The sequence below is a fragment of the Protobothrops mucrosquamatus genome, unplaced genomic scaffold (assembly GCF_001527695.2).
Source record: "Protobothrops mucrosquamatus isolate PMUCROS unplaced genomic scaffold, P.Mucros_1.0 scaffold707, whole genome shotgun sequence".
Classification (NCBI taxonomy): domain Eukaryota; kingdom Metazoa; phylum Chordata; class Lepidosauria; order Squamata; family Viperidae; genus Protobothrops; species Protobothrops mucrosquamatus.
Window position 1 is genome coordinate 49036 of NW_015386988.1, and position 22719 is coordinate 71754.

Genomic DNA, 22719 nt, shown 5'->3' on the forward strand with positions numbered 1-22719 from the left:
AAACTTCAAACTTCAAACTTTATGTATTTGTTCGTTCATTTATAAGGCTACCCCAATTGCAATTAAGCTTAATCAATTCAAAATTCTGTGCTGTACAGAGAAAAAAAGTGCTAGTATGATACTTATACTGTGTACTATATAGTACACATAATGAATGAACTCTATGTAGTGTAAATCTAAGTGCTTATGTGTACAAATATAGAGTTAAGTATTAAAATATAACAACAAGGGGGCAAATACTACATGAAACAGACAGTCCAAACATGATACCCAAGCCCCAGATTCTATATTTGCAACCAGGAAAAGATGAGGGTTTTTGTTATTGTTGTTTGGCTTTTTTTTTAAAGTTTGCTGTAATTAAAGACCTAGTACTTGTTTAACTCAGAAGAGCTTAGTCATTTTTCTGATAATTTTAAATTCAATATTGCATTTGTAATTTTAGCGTCCTTCTGTTGTGGAACAATTGGTTGGGATCGGGGCAGTAGAGTTCTTCACTCAGCTTCGTCCCAATGTGGATTCCAATCTACAAGCAGTGATCGATGGGATTCTTGATGGGCTGTTTGTGCTGCCTTCAGACATCACTTTGAATTATCAAGCAAAGCCTTCTCAAGGTGGACCAGAAGCTAATCCAGGTAATTTATTCATTATTCACAGTATGTTATTAGCAAAGTTTCCTGAATCTAATGCTGTTTGTGTTCAGCACTGTTGATCCTTTAAGTACAAGTAGTCCTCAACTTACAATTTGTTTAGAGACCGTTCAATGTTACGACACTGAAGAAAGTGACTTACAGTCCTCATACTTGCAATGGCTGCAACATATCCAGAGTTACATGATCAAAATTTGGGCTCTTGGCAACCAGCATATATTTAGGACAGTTGCAGCATGGGGGGGGGGGCGAGGGGCCACGTGATTGCTATTTGCAATCTTCCCAGCTGCCTGTCAGGTTCAAAATAACCAGGAGCATTCGTTGAGTTCAAAGCACTGAAAAGTAAGCCAGATTCTCTTAAGGGCTGTGTGATTCACTTAATGACCTCAGTGATTTGCTTAACAGCCAGGGCAGAAAAATGTTGCAAAATTCAGTGTGACTCATTTAACAACCATCTTGCTTAGCAGCAGAAATTGTCATCCTCGTTGTGGTAGTAAGTTGAGCTTTACCTATGATTCCAAGAAGAAAAAACATATCTGATAGTGCAAAAATTCTTGATAAATAGTGGCATTGGGGATCTGGACTATAACAATAAAAAAAATAAAAAATAAATGCTGATACATATTATTGTTTTATGTCTTGCCAAGTAATTCCCCAAGAACCTCATGCTGGATATTTTCATCAAGGGAAAAACCATTCACAAGAGTCCGAAACGCCACCCAAACAGCCAACTGGTAGGTAATTGCAATATTTATTTGTAAATTTTCTCTCAGTAATTTATCATTGATCAACACAGAAATTACAGATAATAGTAATAGCAGATGTTTACAGAGCTGGGGTATACACAATTGGTTTATCCGCTAAGCATGTTTTGTCCCAATATTTAATTATTTCTTGCACTAACCACCTAATAAGAAAAATATATGTAATATTTTTCCATCCATCCAGGAGTCTTAGCTAAAGAGAAGCTGTTTCTAATTATATCTCTGTTCTGTAAGTATTAGGACAGCAGATAAGCAATTGATTCAGCTTTATCAGCACCAAATAGGTAGATGTAATCCAAGTATTTTTATATCTATCTATCTATCTATCTATCTATCTATCTATCTATCTATCTATCTATCTATCTATCTATCTCTATCTATCTATCTATCTATCTATCTATCTATCTATCTATCTATCTATCTATCTAGGACATTGCTGCTCAGGGTCAAGAGTAAATATATTAAAATATGCACACATGAAAACTGAGTTCTCTGAGTTACTCAATTTAGATTGATAAGGTACTTAACTGCAAAAAAGATCTCTCTGGAAGCACTAGTCTTAATCAGACACTATACTACACTGTAATTGGGATGTTATCAACTGTTATTTGCTGAGGTTTTCTCAACTTTAGTAAATCCCAATTGTATCACAGAATTCAGGGCAATTATAATAGATTGTAACTTGTCCTCTACTAATTTGCTGCCAACTAGACCAATAGTTTATGTGTCAAAGGGACCAAAACAAGAGGGGGAAAAGTAATTTGAACCAAAACTTTTAAAAATAGTATAAGCTCAGGCTCTCACCTGAATTGTGTATTATCTTGTTATAAAGCTACATTTAGGGCACATTAGATACAGTGCTTAATAATGCCTTTTTATGTAAATAATTTGGAGCTACATAGTAGTTGAATCATCTGCCTGAAATATGTTAAAAGCTAAGACAAATAATGGCCCTCTACCATGTGAAGTAATTTAAGAATGACTAATATGTTCTTTCAGACCAATTGTTCATATATTCTGAATATCAGTAGTCCTTGACTTGTGACCATTCATTTAAGGACAGTTCAAAAGTATGATGGACTTGAAAAAGATGACTTATGGCCTGTACTTACAATTATGACCATCAGCTCACCCATGGTGTGGTGACTGAAATTGGATACTTGATAACTAGCTCTCATTTAAGACTGGTTGAAGTGTCCTGCAGTCACATGATCTCTATTTGCTACCTTTTTTGCATATTTCCAGCAAAAGACATCCATTGGGGAAGTTGGATTTGCTTAATGACTGTGTGGTTAAAGACTGTGGTGAATTGCTTAAACCTTTATACAAATTGTCATAAAACTGGTTCTGACTCAACTTACGATTGCAACAACTTAAGACAATCTGGTCCGATTGTAGTTGTAAGTTGAATACAACTTATATGTCTTCCAGGGTATATTAAACATCCATTCATTGTTCAGCAGGTAGATTTTGTTTTGCCTTTTAGCAAAGAACATTTGTTTTTTTTTTATATTAATTAATTTGTAGTTCTTATTCTAAGCAATACAGAACAGGTTTCTCTAAGCTTCTCAACTCTGTTGGTGAGATAAGGAGGAATGCTGTATTCTCAAGTTATAAAAGAATCAATATATGGTTTTCCACTGTGAGGAGAAGTAGATATTAATGATCAGACTGGTTGTTTTAAATGTGACAAGGAATGATAAGTTTACTCAATTTACTTTCAGCTTATTGATAACACTGAGCTTCAGTGTTACTTTTTTCTCTGTTTGGGGTTTTGTGTGTTCTGTTGTTATAGCAATGAGATCTCTGACACAGTGATGGATTGAATGTTTTGATGCCGATAGAATTTTTATGAAAATTTTAAATACTTTTGGTATGTATTGGTTAAAAAATTTGGCAGGTTTGGAACTAAAATTAAATTTTATATAAAAGAAGATTACGTAGTGTAACTGTTGATTAACAGTGTAAAGACTGAATAAATTAAAGAAATGGGGAAACCTGGGGGGGAATACTTCAATGTTGTATAAAAATACTACCCAGTAAAGTAGTAAACTGAATATGAAAAGATAAGTGGTTTGAACAAAAAGGGGAAAGTGAAAGAACCCTGACCTTATGTTGGGAAAGAACAGAGAAAACTGAATCATTAAGAGAGGAATTAGATCCAAGAATGGGAAGAAGCCTGAGAACAAAATCAAAATAATTCCAGTTTGGTTTTATTTGGCATAAGATAGAGCAGAGAGTAACTCTGTCAGGTCCTGGAGATTCTGTTCTTCTAGTCTATCACAATGAAGAGCATTGCTGGAATCCCCGCTGTGCCTCTTTCCCAACCTTGCCTGGCTCAAAAGCTGAAAACAGAAGAGCATTGAGGACATTAAGGTGGCTTCTAAAGAAACAAGAAATATTGAACTGTGAGGATTGAGCTTCCATATATGTCCACAATCACCAGTCATCCACTTTAAGGCAAAAGTACCATTCAAAAAGTCTGCCAAACTGTGGGAAGTGTCATGGTTCCAATAGATGAAACCTTTCAAAAGAACTTCAAGGCATTGTTTTTCTTGAATCTTTTATTCGGGAAGCAAAGTATTGGCACTACATAGTTGAACCCAAAAACTAAATTCCCTTTCCCCTGATACAAAGTAACAAAGTGCAATTCCCACCCCCAATAAACTCCTAAATCACATTCCCCAATTAGCTTAAAGTGCAGGCTTTCTCCTTAGCTCCACAGCCCGCCAAAACGTTATCAGCTTGTCCTTGGGTTCCCACCACAGCGTTATGTTATAGCTAGCTGAGCCTACATTCCAACCCCCCCCCTTGCTGCACCTGATTTCTAAAGCAAGAAAAGCATTGTAAAGGAATAGAGGAAAATGGCTGCATTTTCATCAGTTGTCAAAGCGGGAACATCCAATGTTGGCAGCGTTGACAAGAAGAATGGGAAAAAGAAGTTGCAAAATTAATCTAAATGGTGTAAGAGGGCAATTAATTATTTTGTGTATTCCCCTTAGTATCAAGAAAAAGTTTTATCTAGCCATCGGCGAGTGAATTCATCTGAGGGTGAACCATGCTGAGTTGAGTTTCTCATAATTTACGCAAATAGCTTAAGCCAGTGATGGCGAACCTTTTAGAGACCGAGTGCCCAAACTTCAACCCAAAGCCCACTTATGTATTGCCGGGTGCCGGGCGGGCGTGGTCCGCTGGGTGGGCGTGGCTACAGTGGGTGTGGCAAATGGGTGGGCGTGGCCAGCCCCGATGTTGCTCATGGGGAGGGACACCTGTGAGGGCCAGGCAGGGTTGGGGGAGATCCAAGGGTCTCTGGCGGGTGGGGTGGTGGGCAGGAGGCTAGTGCTGTGGGGTGAGGCAAGGCGAGGCAGGGCGGGGGTGCCATGTCACAGGGCAAGGCGAGGCAGGGGCCAGGGTGGCTCCTGCCTGACACCATCGGCCCCCACACACAGAGGCCAGCAAGCGCATGGGTACTGGGATGCATCCGACCACGTGGGACCTCGGCGAGTTAGCGGGCGGCTGGTTGAAGAGGACGGTTGCCATCTCCGGGGCATGGCGCGCGTGCCCACAGAAAGGGCTCCGAGTGCCGCCTCTGGCACGCGTGCCATAGGTTCGCCACCACTGGCTTAAGCCATCCAGTTGTAGATCTCCAGCATATTTTTCGTTCCTGTATTAAAAAGTTGTTCTGCAGCCAATTAAGTAATAAATATTTAAAATCTAGTTTCAAACTCAATTTCAAAGTACGTGATTACTTTTTAATGTAGAATTTTGAAACTGGACATTAGCAATACCAGATTTTTTTCCTTAAAAAATATTAACATTAAGGTAGTATAAACACTGTTGTGTAAACACTGTCTGTTCCTATAAGGAAAGCATTTGAATAATTTACACTTGCTTTTTTTTTCTTCCAGTGAAGCATGTAGTGAAATGTCTGAAGTTTTCTACCTTTCCTTGGTTATCCCTAACCACCACAGATAGACATGTTCTTTCATCAAGTGAAAGGTAATATAAAATCAGTGCTATAATTTATCTCAGAATATTAAGTGTATTTTGCCTCAACTTATGAATGCTTTTGAAGAGTGTAACTTTAGCAAAGCTATGACAAAATCAACTTATAGCTCCCCCCCCCCCCGGCTTAATTGGACAAAAGTTCAATTCTGGCTCCTCTAATTGATGCTTTTGCTGAAGCTAGATTTTCCCAGCTTGGGTTGATTTCATTGATGAAACATTAATCTCCTTAATGGTAAGCTCCCATTGATTACAGAATGCAGTTAAAAGGCTGTGGTGTACTGAAATACATGGGGCTTAAAAGGTCCTAGATTTGCCTGAATTGTGCTCAGGAGCAGCTATCTGTATTGTAATGTTGTTAGCTACTGTCGTAAAACAGTATATACAGTATTTATTCTTTATACAGACAATACTGGAGAGCCTCAAGACATGAAAATTAGGTCTCACAGATCACAAAGGAGTGTTAGGTTACACTACAGGCTGTAAGAAAGCTTGCTAGGAGGCAGTATTTGAAGGCTCCCAGTGGCTAGAAATTTGATAACTTTGCATTGGATTAGCACTGCACTAAAACCAACAACAGAATAAACATGCTTGTAATTCTGCAAATCAGTGCAGGGTTTTTTTCCTCCTTGCATGACATCTCAGACTCATTTCTAGAAAAACTCATGAGTAGCAAAAGGCAGAGATACCATGTGATAAAGTGATGATTGCTGGATTCTCAATCTATGTTGTATGTCTCAACGTTTAAACTATGCTGTTGTTGGTTTATTATCCAGTCTAAAACTAAATTAATGAGAAAGATTTAGATAAATTTGCAAGGCAAATGCCTAGCGTCATTTTTTACATGTGTTTTTTAGTTCACTGAGAAGCAAAAATTCCAAGTTAATTTGGAATACTTGTGAGCTTCTGCGAGATGTTATCATGCAAGACTTCCCTGCTGAGATCTTTTTACAGAGGCCAAAGATTATTCAGGTTAGAATGCTTTCATTTAATTAAAATGTTTCATTGGTTCCTTTGGGTAAACTAATATTTGGAAACCTTGAAGTTGTCAGGATCTCTGCTTTGAAACACAGTGTGACAGCAAGACATTTTTCTGTACTGAAGCCAATATATTCAAAAGTGGACATTTCCCTCCTACTAACTTCAGAGGTAGCTCTTAGATTTTCTTGATGTTACTTCCTGCAAGAAGGATCAGTTCATTGCAAAAGGCAGTGTTACTTAGAACAGCTTGCATCCTCTGACAATATATTTAACACCATCAAACATCATCTGCCTATCCCAGGTCCTTGGGAAGGACTTGATAGGTGGATAACAATGCTAAATTCAGTCTAAAAATCTGGCTGAGTAATATTGGCCTGCATGACTTTCGTTTCACTGGGAACACAAAAGTTTCGCTTCCTGAAAAACTTGGTTATTATGATAGGCTCTTTCAAACTGAACACAAAGATAGTTTCGGAATGACTGTATCTCCTAGGAATCTTGAGAAATATGAAATTAACTCTTAATGACTGTTATGTGTAATGTTTCTGACCTGCTGCATGAATTCAAGGCTAAAAGTGTTTTGCTACTGATTTTCAGTATCAGTATCTGATGTATCTCACTGCAATGTCCAACAGGAGTCAGCCAGCACTGATGGATTCCAGTTGCCCATTTTTCCATATTCACCCCTGACTGCACCTAGATTTTCAGGAAAGAAGTCCAAGTGTGAATGCAGAAAATGACATAGTAACATGTTGCATTTCAAGGTCCTGTATGCTGTAAGAAGTTTGTCAACTAGCTGAATGCATTTTGGTACTCTATAGTTGCCAAAAAAATTCTTAAGAGCATCCTCGAATGCTTTCCAGACATCTCTGAACCATCTTAAGGCTTTGAATTGGAAATGGGAAGCAGTGGCTTATTATGTCTGTCTTCTTATGCCTGACAAATCTGACATTTGATCATATATGGGAAGCAAAGGTAATCTTTGCCTGATACGTGCCTGAGATTCATCTAAAATATGAATTGCTTTGATTATATGGATATGACTCCATTTAATGTACAGCCTATAATTTCGTGTATTTATATAAAACTCCAGGGATAGATGTTTATACTCGCACCGAAAATTGCAGTCCCTAAGGGTGTTTATAAGAGAGTTCACTTCTTGAACAAAATAAAAATCATCCTCCTGGAATATAGTTTCAGGAAATAAATGCTTTATAGTCAGTCCTTTATCATGGACAAAGAACAAAATGCAAATGTTTTATATTGAAATATCTGTCGAAAAATACAACTGTAAAAGTCCCGAATGATTGCACAGCAAAAATTCCATGGACTTTGGGTTTGTTTCTGATTTGCAACATTTGACAAGAAATATTTAGGAAAGAAGCATATGCATACATATTTAGGGCATACTGAATATATTAATCAGGCAGACATGTATATTTTAAAAGTATTTTGCTCAAGTCAACAAAATGTACTTGTTTTTTATTTTAGAGTCTTCTGAGTCTAACAACACTAGGCCTTGCAAAAGATGGACAACATCACTTGGCATTGCAGGCTGTCTTATGTTTAGAGCAACTTTGTGTTTTGTTAAGGAACAGACTGAACTTCCATAGAGATCCAAGTTTTGTCTCAAGCGATACAGGTCTGCATATAGCTCATCAGGATAACCCAAGTCTGTTTTATTCACCATTAACTTAATGATGTCTTTTTTTCCTGTTTTAAGTAAGATGTAGAAGTGTATTGCTCAAATGGCTTTTACTATGTGAAAAAAAAGAGTAGTGGAGAAGAGTTTCGGGATTCAAACTCAATTTACTTCCTGCAGCTAAGGAGTCTGTTCTATCTAAAAATGTTAATAAGAAAATGTAATGGTGGGTTGTAACAATTAAAATAGTGAAATGAAAATAGCAGAGTACATTTCGGGAGTAATCATTTCAAGCAGTGAATAATGGAATTATAAATATTTATGTTCAGCATACCATGTAACATCCAGTGGATCCTAGATCTGACTTTATTTTTGCGTTTTTCAGGATTTCCTTCATTAATGACAGAGTGACAAATGGTACAGGTAGTCCTCGACTTACAACCACAATGGAGCCCCAAATTTCTTTTGCTAAGCAAAACAGATGCTAAGAGAGTTTTGCCTCATTTTGCGACCTTTCTTGCCACAGCTGTTAAGTGAATCACTGCAGTTGTTAAGTTAGTTAACAGGGTTGTTAAGTGAATCTGGCTTCCCCCTTGACTTTGCTTGTCAGAAGATCTTAAAAGAAGATCACGTGACCCCGGGACATTGCAACCGTCATAAATATGAGTCAGTTGCCAAGCATTTGAATTTTGATCACGTGACCATAGGGAGGCTGCAACCGTCGTAAGTGTGAAAAACAGTTAAAAGTCACTTTTTTCCATCACTAAATGAACTGTTGTAAGTCAAGGACTATCTGTATCACACATAGGAACATTCTATAGCTATTGCAGCAAGGGCTTTATTTGAAACTCCTTAGCTAATGCCATAGATCATACCAGCCATTCCTCATTGTGTTTTATTGGTATATGGGTCCCCATTTAGATATGCATTAATCCTGCTTTGCATTCATTATTTCTCACCTTTACATATTTGTTCATTTCCCCCCCCCCCATTTTTGCTGCATTTTCTAGTTATAGCAAAAGGAAAAAAAAATATTCTAACTGAATCTTCTGAGTATTTGAGTATAGCCTGAAGGCAGGGATAATGGTTTCCATTGAAATAGATTTTTCCTTTTAAGTAAAAGTATGTATTTCTGATATGACAGAGGTCATATGTTTCTATCTATGTATGTTATGAAAGGTACCATTTCCCAGAATTCCTCAATGTCATATTGCCAAGATGCCCGAAGATTTCCTCATTCCCAGAATCCATCTCCTGGAAGCAGCAGCCCTCGACCTTCCGTAATAGGACGAATAGGCCAGCGTCCAAGGGGTGATGGTCAGGATTGGGATGCAGAATCTTCCAGGTAAGAAGACTGCTGGGAATATTATGATTATTACAAAAGGAATGCGTTTCTTCTCCTCTTCCTCCTCCTCCTCCTCCTCTTTGTGTTTGCATTATTTAGTTGTTGACTTGTAGTTTATTGAAGGACCAAAAAAGATGCTTATTGAAGGACCAATAGTAGTTTAAATGAAATGATATATAAACTTTGTCCTTGTTCTTATTTGTATCAATTATATTGGTTGAACAACTCAGTAAATCATTGAACAACACAGTAAAACATAATATACCTGTAAGTCTGGAGTAATTTAAACTTCTTTCTGCTGCCATTGGATTAAGCTAGGATTCACAAATGAAGGCAAATGTACATGTCCCAGGATAATGTTGCAGGATTCAATCTGGGTCGGTCACCGGGACCAGAGGTTTAGTTTTCTGAGCTTTTGGACTCATACTGGTGCTCATTTTCAGTGAACTTCTCTCTCATCAGAATGCTCAGAAGACTAAACTTCTGGTCCCAGTGATCAACCCAGATTGTAAACTAAGATTATTTGGGATTGCATTTCCTTTTATGTAAGTATTTCAGTGTTGCTATTCCCAAAAATAACCAAAATAACCAAAAATACACAAAATAAAATTATATTTTATTAATATTTCATAAAAGGTATTTTATTGTATGCAATTATACGCTTTTCCAGAAATTGTTATCATTGCATCTACAAACACATAATGAGTTCACATCCTTGATCACATAGGAACTATAAACAACTTGGACAGACATTTGAGCAAAATATAGGATGAGCTATATAAACGTTTTGTGGTAGAAGATGTAGATAAATAGTTATGTACCCAATGAATGTGCTGAAGTTGGCTATGAAGTCCTAATTGGCTTAGGGAAATGTAAAACTCTTTGAAGTTGCAGTTATTTTAAAAAGCTTTATAGCCCATCACCAAAAATAGGTTACTTGGTGGGAACAAGGGAATAAGATTGTCCTGTGGCAGCATCCTAAATATGGAATTATCTTGCCAGAGAGGATAAATTAGCTCCAATACTAATATATTTTTATATAGGCAGAAAAAAGGCTTTTAATTCTTACTTGCCTTCAGTGGCACTCAATTCTAACCTCTCCATTTTCTTTGACTGCTAAGGTCTGTTTTCAATTTTATTTGATATATCTGATTTTTAAGAGGTTTGATAGTATTATAAATCACCTATAAAGTTCTTGTTGACAAAAGATATAGAAACTTGTTTTATCCACAGGAGAAGAAACATGGGTGGAATTACATTAGGTCCATCAATTGTTGTTTGAGTGGAATAATTTTTTTAGACCAGTTTTACCATTCTTCCTGCTTATTGGTTATTTTTATAATATAGTGCTGGTTATAGAAACATAATGTCTTTTTTACATATATCATTGTTTTGTTTTTTCATAGTGGAAGCAGCGCTCATGGTAATGTAACTTCTGCAATATCTAATCCATCACCTTTGGATATGGGTCATGTTGACCTGCCAGAATTGGAAAATGTGGACATTTTAGAGCTACAGTTTCAACAATTTAGTCTTCCTCAGTTCTGTGTAGCCATTTTGGAACATGCGGTGCCTCTTCTTAAAACAGGTAACGTTTATTTTTAAAGGAATTTTTGCTTATAGTACTTTATCTCTGACTGTTCTTCTTTTACTACACAAAGAATATACTTGACATGGCAATCTGAATGGTTTAGTTGTGAATCTAAGCACCTCCATTTGCATTTTTCTATCTGTGTAGTAGTCAGTGTGAAAACTGCAATGTTTTGGAAAATTTAACACTTCCGTTTGGGGTTCTGCCATATTCATCTTATCTCCTTTTAATTTATAATTCTTTCTGCGCAAAGGGAAGCTCAAAAGCAAAATAGAATAGCTACAGTTATATTGTCTATTTCAAACTTATGTTTATAAAGATGAACAGTTCACCCAATATAATTTTATGCCGTCTTTCCTTCAAGTTGATTAGGACATTCTTCATGGTTCTTCCTTCCCTCCATTTCCTTCCTTATAGCAACCAAATGAGCTACGTCAGTTTGAGAGATAGTTTATAAAGCTGCTTAAAGTTATTGTTTTATTTTAACATTAAGCTGTCTAGTTTTACTGCCTTTTACCATTTTACTTTAAGATTAAAAGAAGATATTTTGACAAATGGGGTGGGAGAGATAGAAGAACTGTTGGAGGGAATGGATAGGAAGATCATGTGGGATTTAATAGCTCCACTTTCTTGAGGCGTTGCAGGAAAAAAAATGCCCTCTTTACGGCATGTAATTTGTAACCAGCTGATTGATAAAGTGGTAGCTGTTTATAATGTAGTTTCACGTAGAGAGAAGAACTGAAGAAAGTAGCAGACTTGGTCGGAAGAATTTTCATACTGTTTTCAGCAGGAAGGCGCTGCCTCCAAAATGTAGAAACTTCAGAAGTTCTAGAAGTTATTGAGCAGTAAGGTTGAGGCAATGATGTGATGCCAATATGTTTTTAGTTGTTCTAATTACACTCTGTTTCTAAGGCTAGTTTGAAGAGTTGTTGCTGATACTTAAAATAAGCATTCAATATCTGAAGTGCAGTCTTCTTTACGAATAACCCTTCCTGATTCAGCCTCTGAAACTTTTTTCTGGCTGCACTCACAAAAGGAAATTAGACAGAGAACCGTGTGCAGTTTATAGTGTGGGACACTATTTATGGAATGCCTTTGTCCGATTATTACCATAAAGGCCTCAGATTAAGTTTTGATAGCTTGATTTTGAAATGTTGAGGAGCTAGTTGTGTTCAAATGGAAGGTTTTATATACACCACTTTTCTTTTGTTATTTACTGATTTATGCTACTTTTTATTTCTCTTTTTACTTCTTATAATGGCATGGTACTCTGTACTGAAAGCTTTTGTTAAAATATACAAGTGGTCCTCATTTAAACATCTATTCATTCAACAATAATTCAAAGTTGACTTGTGACTTGTTCCTCCAGTTAGAACTGTCGGGGCATCCCTGCGGCCACATGATAAAAATTTGAATCAGCTCTCATTTATGGCTGCCCTCCTCCTGCTGACCTTTGTCATCTTCACCTACTTCCTCTCTGCTGAGGGCTCACTTCACCTGGCCTTGCCCAGAGAGGTGCTTTGTGCATTGCTTAGTGATGGAAATTCCAATCCCAATTACTGTTTTTAACTGAGGACTACTTGCAGTAGTATTATATAACAATGTTTCATTTAGAAAATATTAAACTTCTAAACCAGGGGAGTCAAACTCGCAACGTCACGTGACATGTCGCGACGTATCACAACTTTTTCTGCCATTGCTGGCAATGGGGTGGGTGCGGTTTTGCTATGATACATCCGGCTTGCGGGCCGGCAGTTTGACACCCCTGTTCTAAACTGTCTCTTTGGCAAGAAAAAAAAAATCTTAAGTTTTCAAAGCTATTGCTGGTATTTAGTATAGTGCAGTTTCATCTGAGCAACAAGCATCACGATGCAAGGAAGGGAAATGTACAGTGTTCCTTATTTCAATTCTTGATTATTTAAGAAATCCTTACTAATTAACATATTGTATTATTCAACAAGAAGGAACTTTACTAATCTTGCTCTCTTATCAATTCTCAGGTAGTAGGAGAATAACCATACAAGTGTTGGAATTGGTTGCCAAAGACCTGCTACTTATTGTTGATGCTGTGTCTGAAGATGTTTGGGAAGACGAGAGTCTTTTTGGTCTAGAATTTGTGAGGATTTAAAATTCTTCTATTTTAACCAGAAAAATTTGCTTATTTATTTGTTTGCTACTGTAGTTATATTTATGCACCGCCATAATCAAGGACCAATTCTGTACAGTGATTGTCAGCTTATCTTAAATGTGTCATCTTTTTATCTTTAAGATGGTTATATTACATCTACTTTATCTCTGTTTTAAGCCTATCATTATGATTGGTTTAGGAGCAATAATAACTGAATGATACATTCTGTATTCATTTTTTTAAATGCAGTCATTATGAGTATAAGTAAAATTCCATTAAAAGTCATTGGGGGACTGAAGAATGATCTTTCTCTCTCCACTGTGTGGCCTTCTCCTTAAAGTCCTATTCATATTTTTCAGACTGCCTTGCTTTATTTTTTTCACTAGAGCAGTCTGCTTCTTTCTCTTCTTAAGAGTAAGAGTTTGCAAATGATGTTGTGACAAACTTGACTTTTTTTCTCTACTTGTCTTAAAAAAAGTCCTTGAAACATAAAGTAACAAAGAACAAAAGAACATTCTTAAAGGAGAGCATCATAAACTAATGCAATAAGCTGTTAACTCAGGGCTTTGGCTGTTCATTAGTGAAGAAGTCCATCTCACCTCAGCAATTGCCCTTACATGGTATTTTTTAAAAATAGGTTGGCACATACTTTCTTTGTAGATTTGTAATGATTAAAAAAATTGTTCAAGAATCTATTAGGTACCCTATTTTGGCATGAATGGAGGTAGTAGAAATACATGTTTGTGGCTTTTATTTTGGTTAGCCGACATAAATGCTATTCATTGATGGGATTATGAGATATAAATTAAATAACTAAATAAATTAAACAATGAATAAATTCTCCAGGGAGTCTTTATCTTCAAACGGTTCCTGCATTAGCAAGTGACTGTATTCCTGGCTTCTGTTGGGAGTATTGATTTGCAACTTTTTTTTTTTGTCTACAGAAAGAAAAACTGATTGGAATTCTAGATTCATTAGGTGAAGTCATTACCTATCACAAAAGTAACACCAGCTTAGAAAAACCTGAGCTTGCAGTAGTGCACCACAGGATGGCATTTGTTAGTGTTTCACTTTTCACAGTTCGACTCCTGCAAGTATTGCTACCTGTAGAGAAGGTGAGATGTGCCAATTTCTTTAGATCTTCAAAGTTACTTTGGGGGAAAATGCTTAAGATAGTGTGCATTTAAATGATAATATTTCAATTAGACACAGATAAAGGGAAATACAGTGCAGAACTCTTAAAAACAAGAAAGAGCCCTCTTTCTTATGTAAAGGTTTTCCCTGTTTCCTTCAAAGTCATCTCCCTGACTCTCTACAATGTCAAACAACCTGTAGCATCTAATAGATTACTAGAAGTAGTTGATGTTCTGTCTGGTTTTGAAACATACTCATCAGTATCTAGTTTTCATCGTTTTGCTTCCCTCATGCTAAGCTGTTGCTTTGACTTGGTGTTCAAATTTCATACTCCTTATAGTGATGTTTTCAATTGCAGTTGTCAAACACAAGCCACTTGATGTTGGTTTCATGCAGAATAGATTTCTGGTTAGAGTTAAAGACCTTGTACTGCAATGTTTTGCAATACACTGTGGAACCGATTGCAAAATAGCATTTTAAAGGGCCAAGTATAAAAATGACAAGTGTATTGTCTGCCCCCTAGTGGCTGGATAAGAACCTTACATCTTAAATGACAGTGCGGTTAATCTAGAGATTTTCTGATAATCGTCAATTCTGCTGTTGTGTCTGAGCAGGTCTGGAGCTTATTCTTATCTCTGATTTCAATTAGAGATTGGTACAGATAGTCCTTGATTTGCAAACCATTCGTTTAGCAACTATCCAAAGTTACAATGAAACTTTAAAAAGGGTTGGGACTTTCGACGGGTCCTTGCACTTATGACTGTCACAGCATCCTCGCGGTCTCATGGGTGCCTGGAAACCGGCATGTATTTATGACAGTTGCAGTGTCCCAGCATCATACGATTGTCATTTGCTACTTCCCACCTGGTTTCCAACAAGCAAAGTCAATGGGGAAGCTGGATTCATTTAACAACCACGATTCTCTTAAGAACCGCAGTGATACATCTAACAACTATAGCACAAAAGGTCATGAATCCCGGTGCTACTTATTCAACAATGTCCTCAACAATGGAGATTCTGGAGCCAATTGTGGTTGAAAGTCTAAAGAACATTGCTGGGCATTGTATAATTTTGCTCCTCTGTATTCCTTCTTGAAAATTGCTTTGCTGCCTTGTGAACTTCAGCTGATACCGATATTATTTGCACGTTTATAAACTAGATAATTCTGGTTGATGTTTTTCCTTTACAGAACCACTTAAAATAATATGTATTTGTGAAGGTAGATTCATTCCATGTGATAATGCAATATAATTTATAAAGCAATTAAAATAGTTAATAAAAGGAGGCTGAAATATATTTTACCTGATGGGGGCAGATATAAGCAAATTATAATTATACTGTAAATATTTATCTTTTGGGATTATTGAAATCTCTTTTGGGGATAGGAGAAGGTGTAAGAGTTTATCTAGGATTTTAGATCTTTTAAATAATCTAGAAGAAAGTGATAAGAGATTAAAAATCTTGACATATGTCTATCGTAGGAAATTGAACAATTACCTTTTTGATTTAAGCATAGTTTTTTTGCAAACATTCTACAAAAACCTGGGTTGCTATATTTATGCTGGAGGTTATGAATTCTATAGCTCTATGCAATGCATCCCAAGAGATTTACCATCACTTTGATGTAAATTGATGCAATATCTCTACAAATTAAATATAATTTTGTTTGAAGAAAATACGTTGGTCAAATATTCACCAATAATCAAACGTTAAGGCTAAAAATTATGAAATAGGTTGACTTTTCAATAGCCTTATTTCTAAACCTTTTTTCTTTTTCTCCCTCAAGGCCACTAGTGTTTTACCAGAGACTTTAGTGACAGCTTTGTTTGTCCTTTCCGTGGACATGCCATTTTCTTTGGAATATCCAAATATACATGAATCAGTCACATCTTATTTGGAACAAATGAATTCAGAAAACTACAGTATTTATAAACAAGCTGCAGAAGCTGCCTATTCAATTGAGTGTGCTTGTAATTTTATGCTGGATGTCCGCAAGGAGGTAAGACTTAAATTGGCTTAAGTGAAATTCAGTGGTTAAAAAATGGTGTAAATGCATTCCTAGACCTACTTAGGTGTTGTGAGAGTACTGTATTCCTGATAATCCATACAATTCCCAAGGAGTCATTTGAATCCTTTAAATATTTATATTTTCAGTCTTGGCTCATGGTGACTGAACAGACATTTGGTTATATTGTTTTGTCCATTCCCACCTAGCTCCTTTTACTGATGGGTTCTGAAAGACATCTTTCTATGGTTTGTTATAACAGAATAACAGAGTTGGAAGGATTATCATGATATGTTGTCATGATAAAACATGTTAGTTATCAGATATCTGTTATCAGAGTTATGGTATGTGTGAACTGGGATTCTTGGATTGTCACGAATGAAGGCAAATGTCCCAGAATAACGTTGCAGGATCCAATCTGAGTTGGTCACCGGGACTAGAGGTTTAGTCTTCTGAGTTTTTGGACTTGTGCTCTCACATTCTGGTGAGAGAGAAGTTCCCCGAGGGTGGGCCCCAGCACAAGTCCAAAAGATTGGAAGACCATACCTCTGGTCCCAGTGTTCAACCCAGATTGGATACTTGGATTGTCTCTCAAGTCAGCTAGGACTAAGAATAAAACTTGGCTTGTACCTTTGGCTTGTTAGAAAGGGTCTCTGGACCTTTCGATTGCCACATGTTGGTAAGGAATCAACCACTGAATTAAAACTCTTGGAATTTCGAAGCTGTTTAGGTGTATGAATAATACTGGTAGTATTCTCATTTCTTGAAAAGATAGCAGAATTATATATTCTGTTAGAGATTTCATTCATCATCTTATGTGAAGAACATGTTTGGTTTTTTTCCTCATCTTGACATGTTTTGTATATTGAGATTTCTGTGTGTATACATTTTTGTGGGGAAGAAAAGAAAGAAAGAGAGAGAGAGCTTTGACTCACGTATAGGGTATTTCTTTTGATATAAATGTTACCCTGTTCTTTAAATTTGATCTATGGTAAAAGTATCATGCAAGCTTAGTCCCTTTTGCAAAAGATACTCATAAAGTTTTGACCAAAAATGTGATATTATGACATTAACATTAATAGGTATATTAATTTCTGATGAATTATAAATTGTGGCCTTCTGCAGTTAATAGTTACCCAAATCAAAGTTTGCTATCTATGCTAAATAAAAAGCAAAAAAGCAAGCCCATCTTGCTATTGATGAGCAAAGTGAAAAAAATGTGTTGATATTGCTGGCATGGATCTTCTTGAATCCATTTGATCAAATCCTTCATTATTCCCCCAGTCCTCTCAGTTTAATGAAATGGTGGTGGCAGATCCATTTGTACATGGGGGAAAATACTTGTCTCTGTGTTCCATGCCTATTAACTTTAGTCAGTTTTTTCCCCAGTATTTAATAATTTGATATGATTGTTGGTAATCCTACTGGTAAACTGGTTCATCTTCTTGTTTATAGAAATGTTGATAATTTCTGCTTACTTGTTACATTCATCATTATTAGTAAATTATTTTTGTTGATCATAGGACTGTAAGTTAGTTCATAGATCATTAATTCATCTGTCCCTTAAAATTAAATAATACATATTATTTTTTTAAAAGGGAGAAAAAAATATTCTTGATTTAGTTGAACTGGCAGAACAAGCCATAAAAAGTCTTCCGTGCCACCAGTATTTTGATCTACTTAAGGAATTCCTCAACATTTGCTCAGATATGTAAGTTGGGCAATTTGCATTCAATATTTAATCTTATGATGGGGTTCTGTGATGATGTTTCAGCCATTAAATACATAATCCATATAAATTGTTTTTTTAACTATCAATAAACATATTGGATAAACTATTTATATTTTGTTGCTTTTAAAATAATAATGGAAAATAAAAAAACCCCAAAAGGAACAAAATGCAAAAATACATACATTATTAGAAAAAAATACATAATGAGTGCTTAAAAATAAGTGAAAAAATTTAAATTACTATATTTTGTATAAATGAGCCCCATATATATACTTATCCATGCAAAATTTATGTTTATAGAGGATATTGGATAAATTTATGACATCATTATTCTGATAAAGGGAATGGGGAATTTGCACAATTTGGTGCCATTTATGTGGTAACTTAGCTATGTATTGATTAATTTTTTAGACAGTCCAACATACACATCTGTCTAATCAAAATATAGATCTTACGATTTACAAAGAAATTTTAAGGCAAGCAATGATTACAAAACCTTCCCAAACTTTACTACCTTGACAATGGTGACATCCACAAATGTATCAGAAAAAGCAAAAAATGTTAAAAGTAAAACTTCCTTCATTTCCATACAGTATAACCTTGTGAACTCTAAAGCTTCCTCCTTCCGTTATGTATTCAAGATGGACAGTTATTAATATTTATATGTTACTTATATGTAAAAGATATAGGTCTATACATATGTTATATATAGTATGTTTAGTTTAAGCAACTAAATTTCATTTTTAATGTGTGCCATTATGCCCACAGTAAAAAATGACAATAAAGGTCTGTCTGTCTGTCTGTCTGTCTGTCTGTCTGTCTGTCTGTCTGTCTGTCTGTCTGTCTGTCTGTCTGTCTATCTATCTTATCTTTCTTCAGAATAAAAAGTACAAGGTCAGTTTAATTGGTTAAATTAACCCAGCTCTCTTAGCTTGCCAAATTTCATCTTCTTAGGGCAGTGGTGGTGAACCTATGGCACACATGCCAGAGGCGGCACTCGGAGCCCTTTCTGTGGGCACGCATGCCGTTGCCCCAGCCTCACCTCTTCCGTGGCCCCTTCCTCACCAGCAGCCCCCCTGGAGGAGAGTCGCCTTGGGCGTAGCCCACATGGAGCAGCACAGCCAAGCACATGGCAGCCAGGCAGCAGGGACAAGATTTCGTCCTCGTGCCCTCTCGCGTGCAGACGATGGTGCGGGATGCGGGTGGAGGGCGTGGCCACCATGGTGCTGCAGGGCCACCATGGCGATCTGCTGCAGCGGGCCGTGGAGGCGGTGAGTGGCCCTGCGGGTGGGCGGGCGGGGGCAGACCAGGCGGTGGGGCGGGGGTGGGGCGGTTTTGGGACACTCGGTCTCTAAAAGGTTCGCCATCACTGTCTTAGGGAATCTAGCCAGGAAAGACAATGAATAAATAACTGGTTAATAATCCAAGACCTCTGTATGTCTTGAGTGGGGAGAATTTGCTATCTAAGCCTTGAAGCCATTTCTGTTATACTCTGTTTTTCTGGTTGTAGCTGGAAATCTGCTGGAGCTGACCCACTACTGCAGACTGAAAGTCAGAAGGTGCTTCTCCATCTGTTGTCGCATCCTGTGCCAAATATTAAAACAGAAGCCTATCGCTGCTGCCTTGAAATTGTTAAGGTTAGCATTTTACAAGGCCTGTGGTTTCTTCAGAATTTCTTCTTTTTCCCTCTACCCGCTTTTACATGTAATTTCCCCCTTTTTCCATTTAATAATCTCACAGGGATTTGGTCAGGCTGAAAAACTGAATCTTTCACTAAATAAAGTTGAGATTGCCTGATGTTAATTAATTCTGAGTTCTTTTTTAATTTGCTGAATTTCAAAGAGGAAAGGATACCTGCTTGGTTTTCTTACTTATTATAACATATTATGATTTAATGATATCATTGCCTTATGGAAATAACTGCATAGTGGACAGTACTTTTTTGTCTTCACCTATTGTCAGGTGAGAGCATTCCCTCATGTTCTTGCTGTTTTCTTCTCGCTCTCTCCCAGCAGTTTTAAAGGTTGGCAGGAGGGATCAAGCAGAAAAGCTTTCTTTATTCCAAATTACTCCTCTTGTGGATCACTGATTTCTTGCTGTGAGAAACTAGCAGTTTTGAGCTTAGATGACAGGATGTATTAGCAATAGGAAACCAGCAGTATAGCTCTCAGTTGTGAGCTTGAAAAGCTTGCAGTTTTATGGATATGCATATGGTTGCATGTGTGTGTGTGTTTGTGTATTCAAGTCTGAAAGTGGCTTGCTCTATCTAATTCAGTATACTTTGGTATTTTCATGTGTTGTCAGGATAATATTTAAACATCTTTCCTCTTTGTTTTAGAAATGTTTAGGCATTCATAATACTGTAAAGTCTATTCCTTCAATCAGTTGTGGTGTACATTTTCTGCTTCATCCCAAAGTTCTTTATGAAATATGCACTTTTGGGCTTCAGGATTCCCAGCATGAGGTACATCTTTCTGAATATGATACCATTCCTTGAATTAATCTGTAAATTAAAAGAAATTAGTAGATCAAAAGCTTTGTACCTTTAGAAACTCTTACCGTGTTTAGCTTGTTAATTAATTGTTATCTTGCAACTGACTATCTGCATTATGTTTATTATCTTTACTAAAATTAATGGAACTTGCTATTGTTTTCAATATGCTTAGGATTGCAACAAATTTCAGTTTGAGAATTTTCAAAAGTATAAAAAGAATTTTAAGTAATGTAGAAAATGACGAAAGTGCAATTAGTCATTTGGTAGCACTCAGGCTTGCTTTTGATTTTTATATAATTATTTCTCTGTCTCTCTGTGTCTTATACACACACACACACATACACACACACACACACAGTTGTCCTAAGATTGAAGTTCAGTTCGTATCTTAAGATCTTTCTCTAATATACTCTTCTTTTTTTTATGGTTTTTAAGCAAATCAACCTTAAATTGTGAAGATTTTCTAAATGCTTACACTAGGGCAGGGGTCCCCAACCCCCAGTACGTGGACCGGCACCAGTCTGCGGCATGTCAGAAACCGGTCCGTGCAAACAAGCAAAGTCCCATCCCCAGGATGAAGGCAGCACGCAAAACCACACCCCCTCCGGTCCGCAAAAAAACCCTCTCTCCACAGAACCGGTCTCTGGTGCCCAAAAGATTGGGGACCTCTGGACTAGGGCACTATTTTTAAAAGTCCTCTTCTGTGCTTTATTGAGGGCATTTCTTGATCTGAATCACACTCTGCTTGAAGACTGTTCAGTGCTAACAGGCTGTAGATTCTTGACAGTATTTTATCACTGTTCTTGTTTTTTTAAAAAAGGAAAAAGAAAAACACAAAAGCTATTTGGTGCAATGTTCCAAGGCAAAGCCTAATTTCCATTTCTGACACCAGCAAATTGGTTTGAACACTCTTTATTGCGCTATTGTATCTTCTCTCATTAAAACAGGTGTGCTCAGCTGCCACATTTCTACTGATGTATTTTCTTCAAGGCCGATTGATGATGGCAGCAGAGACCTGGAACAAGTTTATTGAAACTCTCTATCCTGTTATTCCAATTCTTCAGGTAATCTCATCTTCTTGAAAAGTAGTTTATCTTCAGATAAGCTTAATTGCTTGGCTGAAAAAAGCAGTACTGACACAACACAATAGGGGAAAATATGTAAGCAAGGCAACCAGAAATAAAGGTGTTGCCACTAGAGTTGTTGCTTGAATGCTTGTAACTAAAGCTGAATGGGTAAGTGGCATTGGACTTTTTAAATAAGACGTATCATCTGGGAATGGCTGATGTTTTCGGGAGGGATATCTACTGTTCAGAACCATCCTGAATTTTTATTGATCATAACTTGAAGGTTACTTGGGGAAAAGGCTTGTGGGATATGTGGATCAATTTAATATAATTACTCAATCAGGAAGCTTCTTATAAATATTGCCTACAATTTTTTCAAACACAATTCCAAACTCCTCTTGTGAAAGTTGTATTTTGCGTGCGTCACATGCCAATATTCTTCTACCAATACATAAAGCAAAATTCTTCGTCTTTTTTGAATAAAAGAGAGAATATTTGTAGGTCAGGGTTGAACTGTGGGGTCCCTGGTGCTCCCTGAGCTTGATTTGTTTTCTTGCCAATGCTTCATTACCAAAGTAGGTAACATCATGTTACCTAGTTTGGTAATGAAACATCTGCAAGAAAACAACCAAGCTCAGGGAGCACCAGGGACTCCACACTTTTAGAATGTTAAGAATATTTGTTTGTTTGCTTGTTTATTTATTTATTTCAAAGAAAGTACTGAGTGCAGACCCCCATTTTTCTTCTTGGAACATGATGTAGGAGGCACATAACTATTCCAATTAAAATATTTTTAAAACCCTGATTATTATTTTTTTTTAAAGAAAATGTCAGAGGTCGCATGGAACCGGAAGTCTAGTAAGCGCACTAAAGGAACGTTAATGAACCTGGGCATTACATAAGGGACTCCCGCTATAGGTAGTGCTGGAAACATTTTGCTGTATTTCTGATGGGCAGTGGCGATGTCAGCACAACCCAACAAGGCAAAATTGCTGAGAAAATGGAACCATGCTTTGTCAGAAGTTTGTTCCTGAAATTGGAACTTCTCCCACAAACAATGAATGTTTGAAAAACAAATGGCAATTGCCTATCAATTGGTCTATTAACTTCCTGTTGCCAATTAATGAGAGAGTTTTCTTGATAATAAAGCAATAGTGTCTCTTTTGGAGCATGATATTTACTTA

The 22719-nt window shown here is 36.8% G+C and overlaps 1 protein-coding gene across 1 annotated transcript in view; it reads left to right on the forward strand.

Annotated features, from left to right (window-relative positions):
- The window catches only part of RTTN (rotatin), a 93598-nt gene that overhangs the window by 4235 nt on the left and 66644 nt on the right, over window positions 1–22719 (forward strand). The window contains exons 3-16 of the mRNA XM_029284545.1: window positions 443–611; window positions 1295–1381; window positions 5320–5410; window positions 6274–6388; window positions 7889–8039; window positions 9219–9384; window positions 10791–10972; window positions 12976–13091; window positions 14048–14218; window positions 16024–16236; window positions 17841–17953; window positions 19485–19611; window positions 20313–20438; window positions 21416–21532. Coding sequence (XP_029140378.1) covers window positions 443–611; window positions 1295–1381; window positions 5320–5410; window positions 6274–6388; window positions 7889–8039; window positions 9219–9384; window positions 10791–10972; window positions 12976–13091; window positions 14048–14218; window positions 16024–16236; window positions 17841–17953; window positions 19485–19611; window positions 20313–20438; window positions 21416–21532 — 1944 coding nt within the window. The remainder of the gene's footprint in view (window positions 1–442; window positions 612–1294; window positions 1382–5319; window positions 5411–6273; window positions 6389–7888; window positions 8040–9218; window positions 9385–10790; window positions 10973–12975; window positions 13092–14047; window positions 14219–16023; window positions 16237–17840; window positions 17954–19484; window positions 19612–20312; window positions 20439–21415; window positions 21533–22719) is intronic.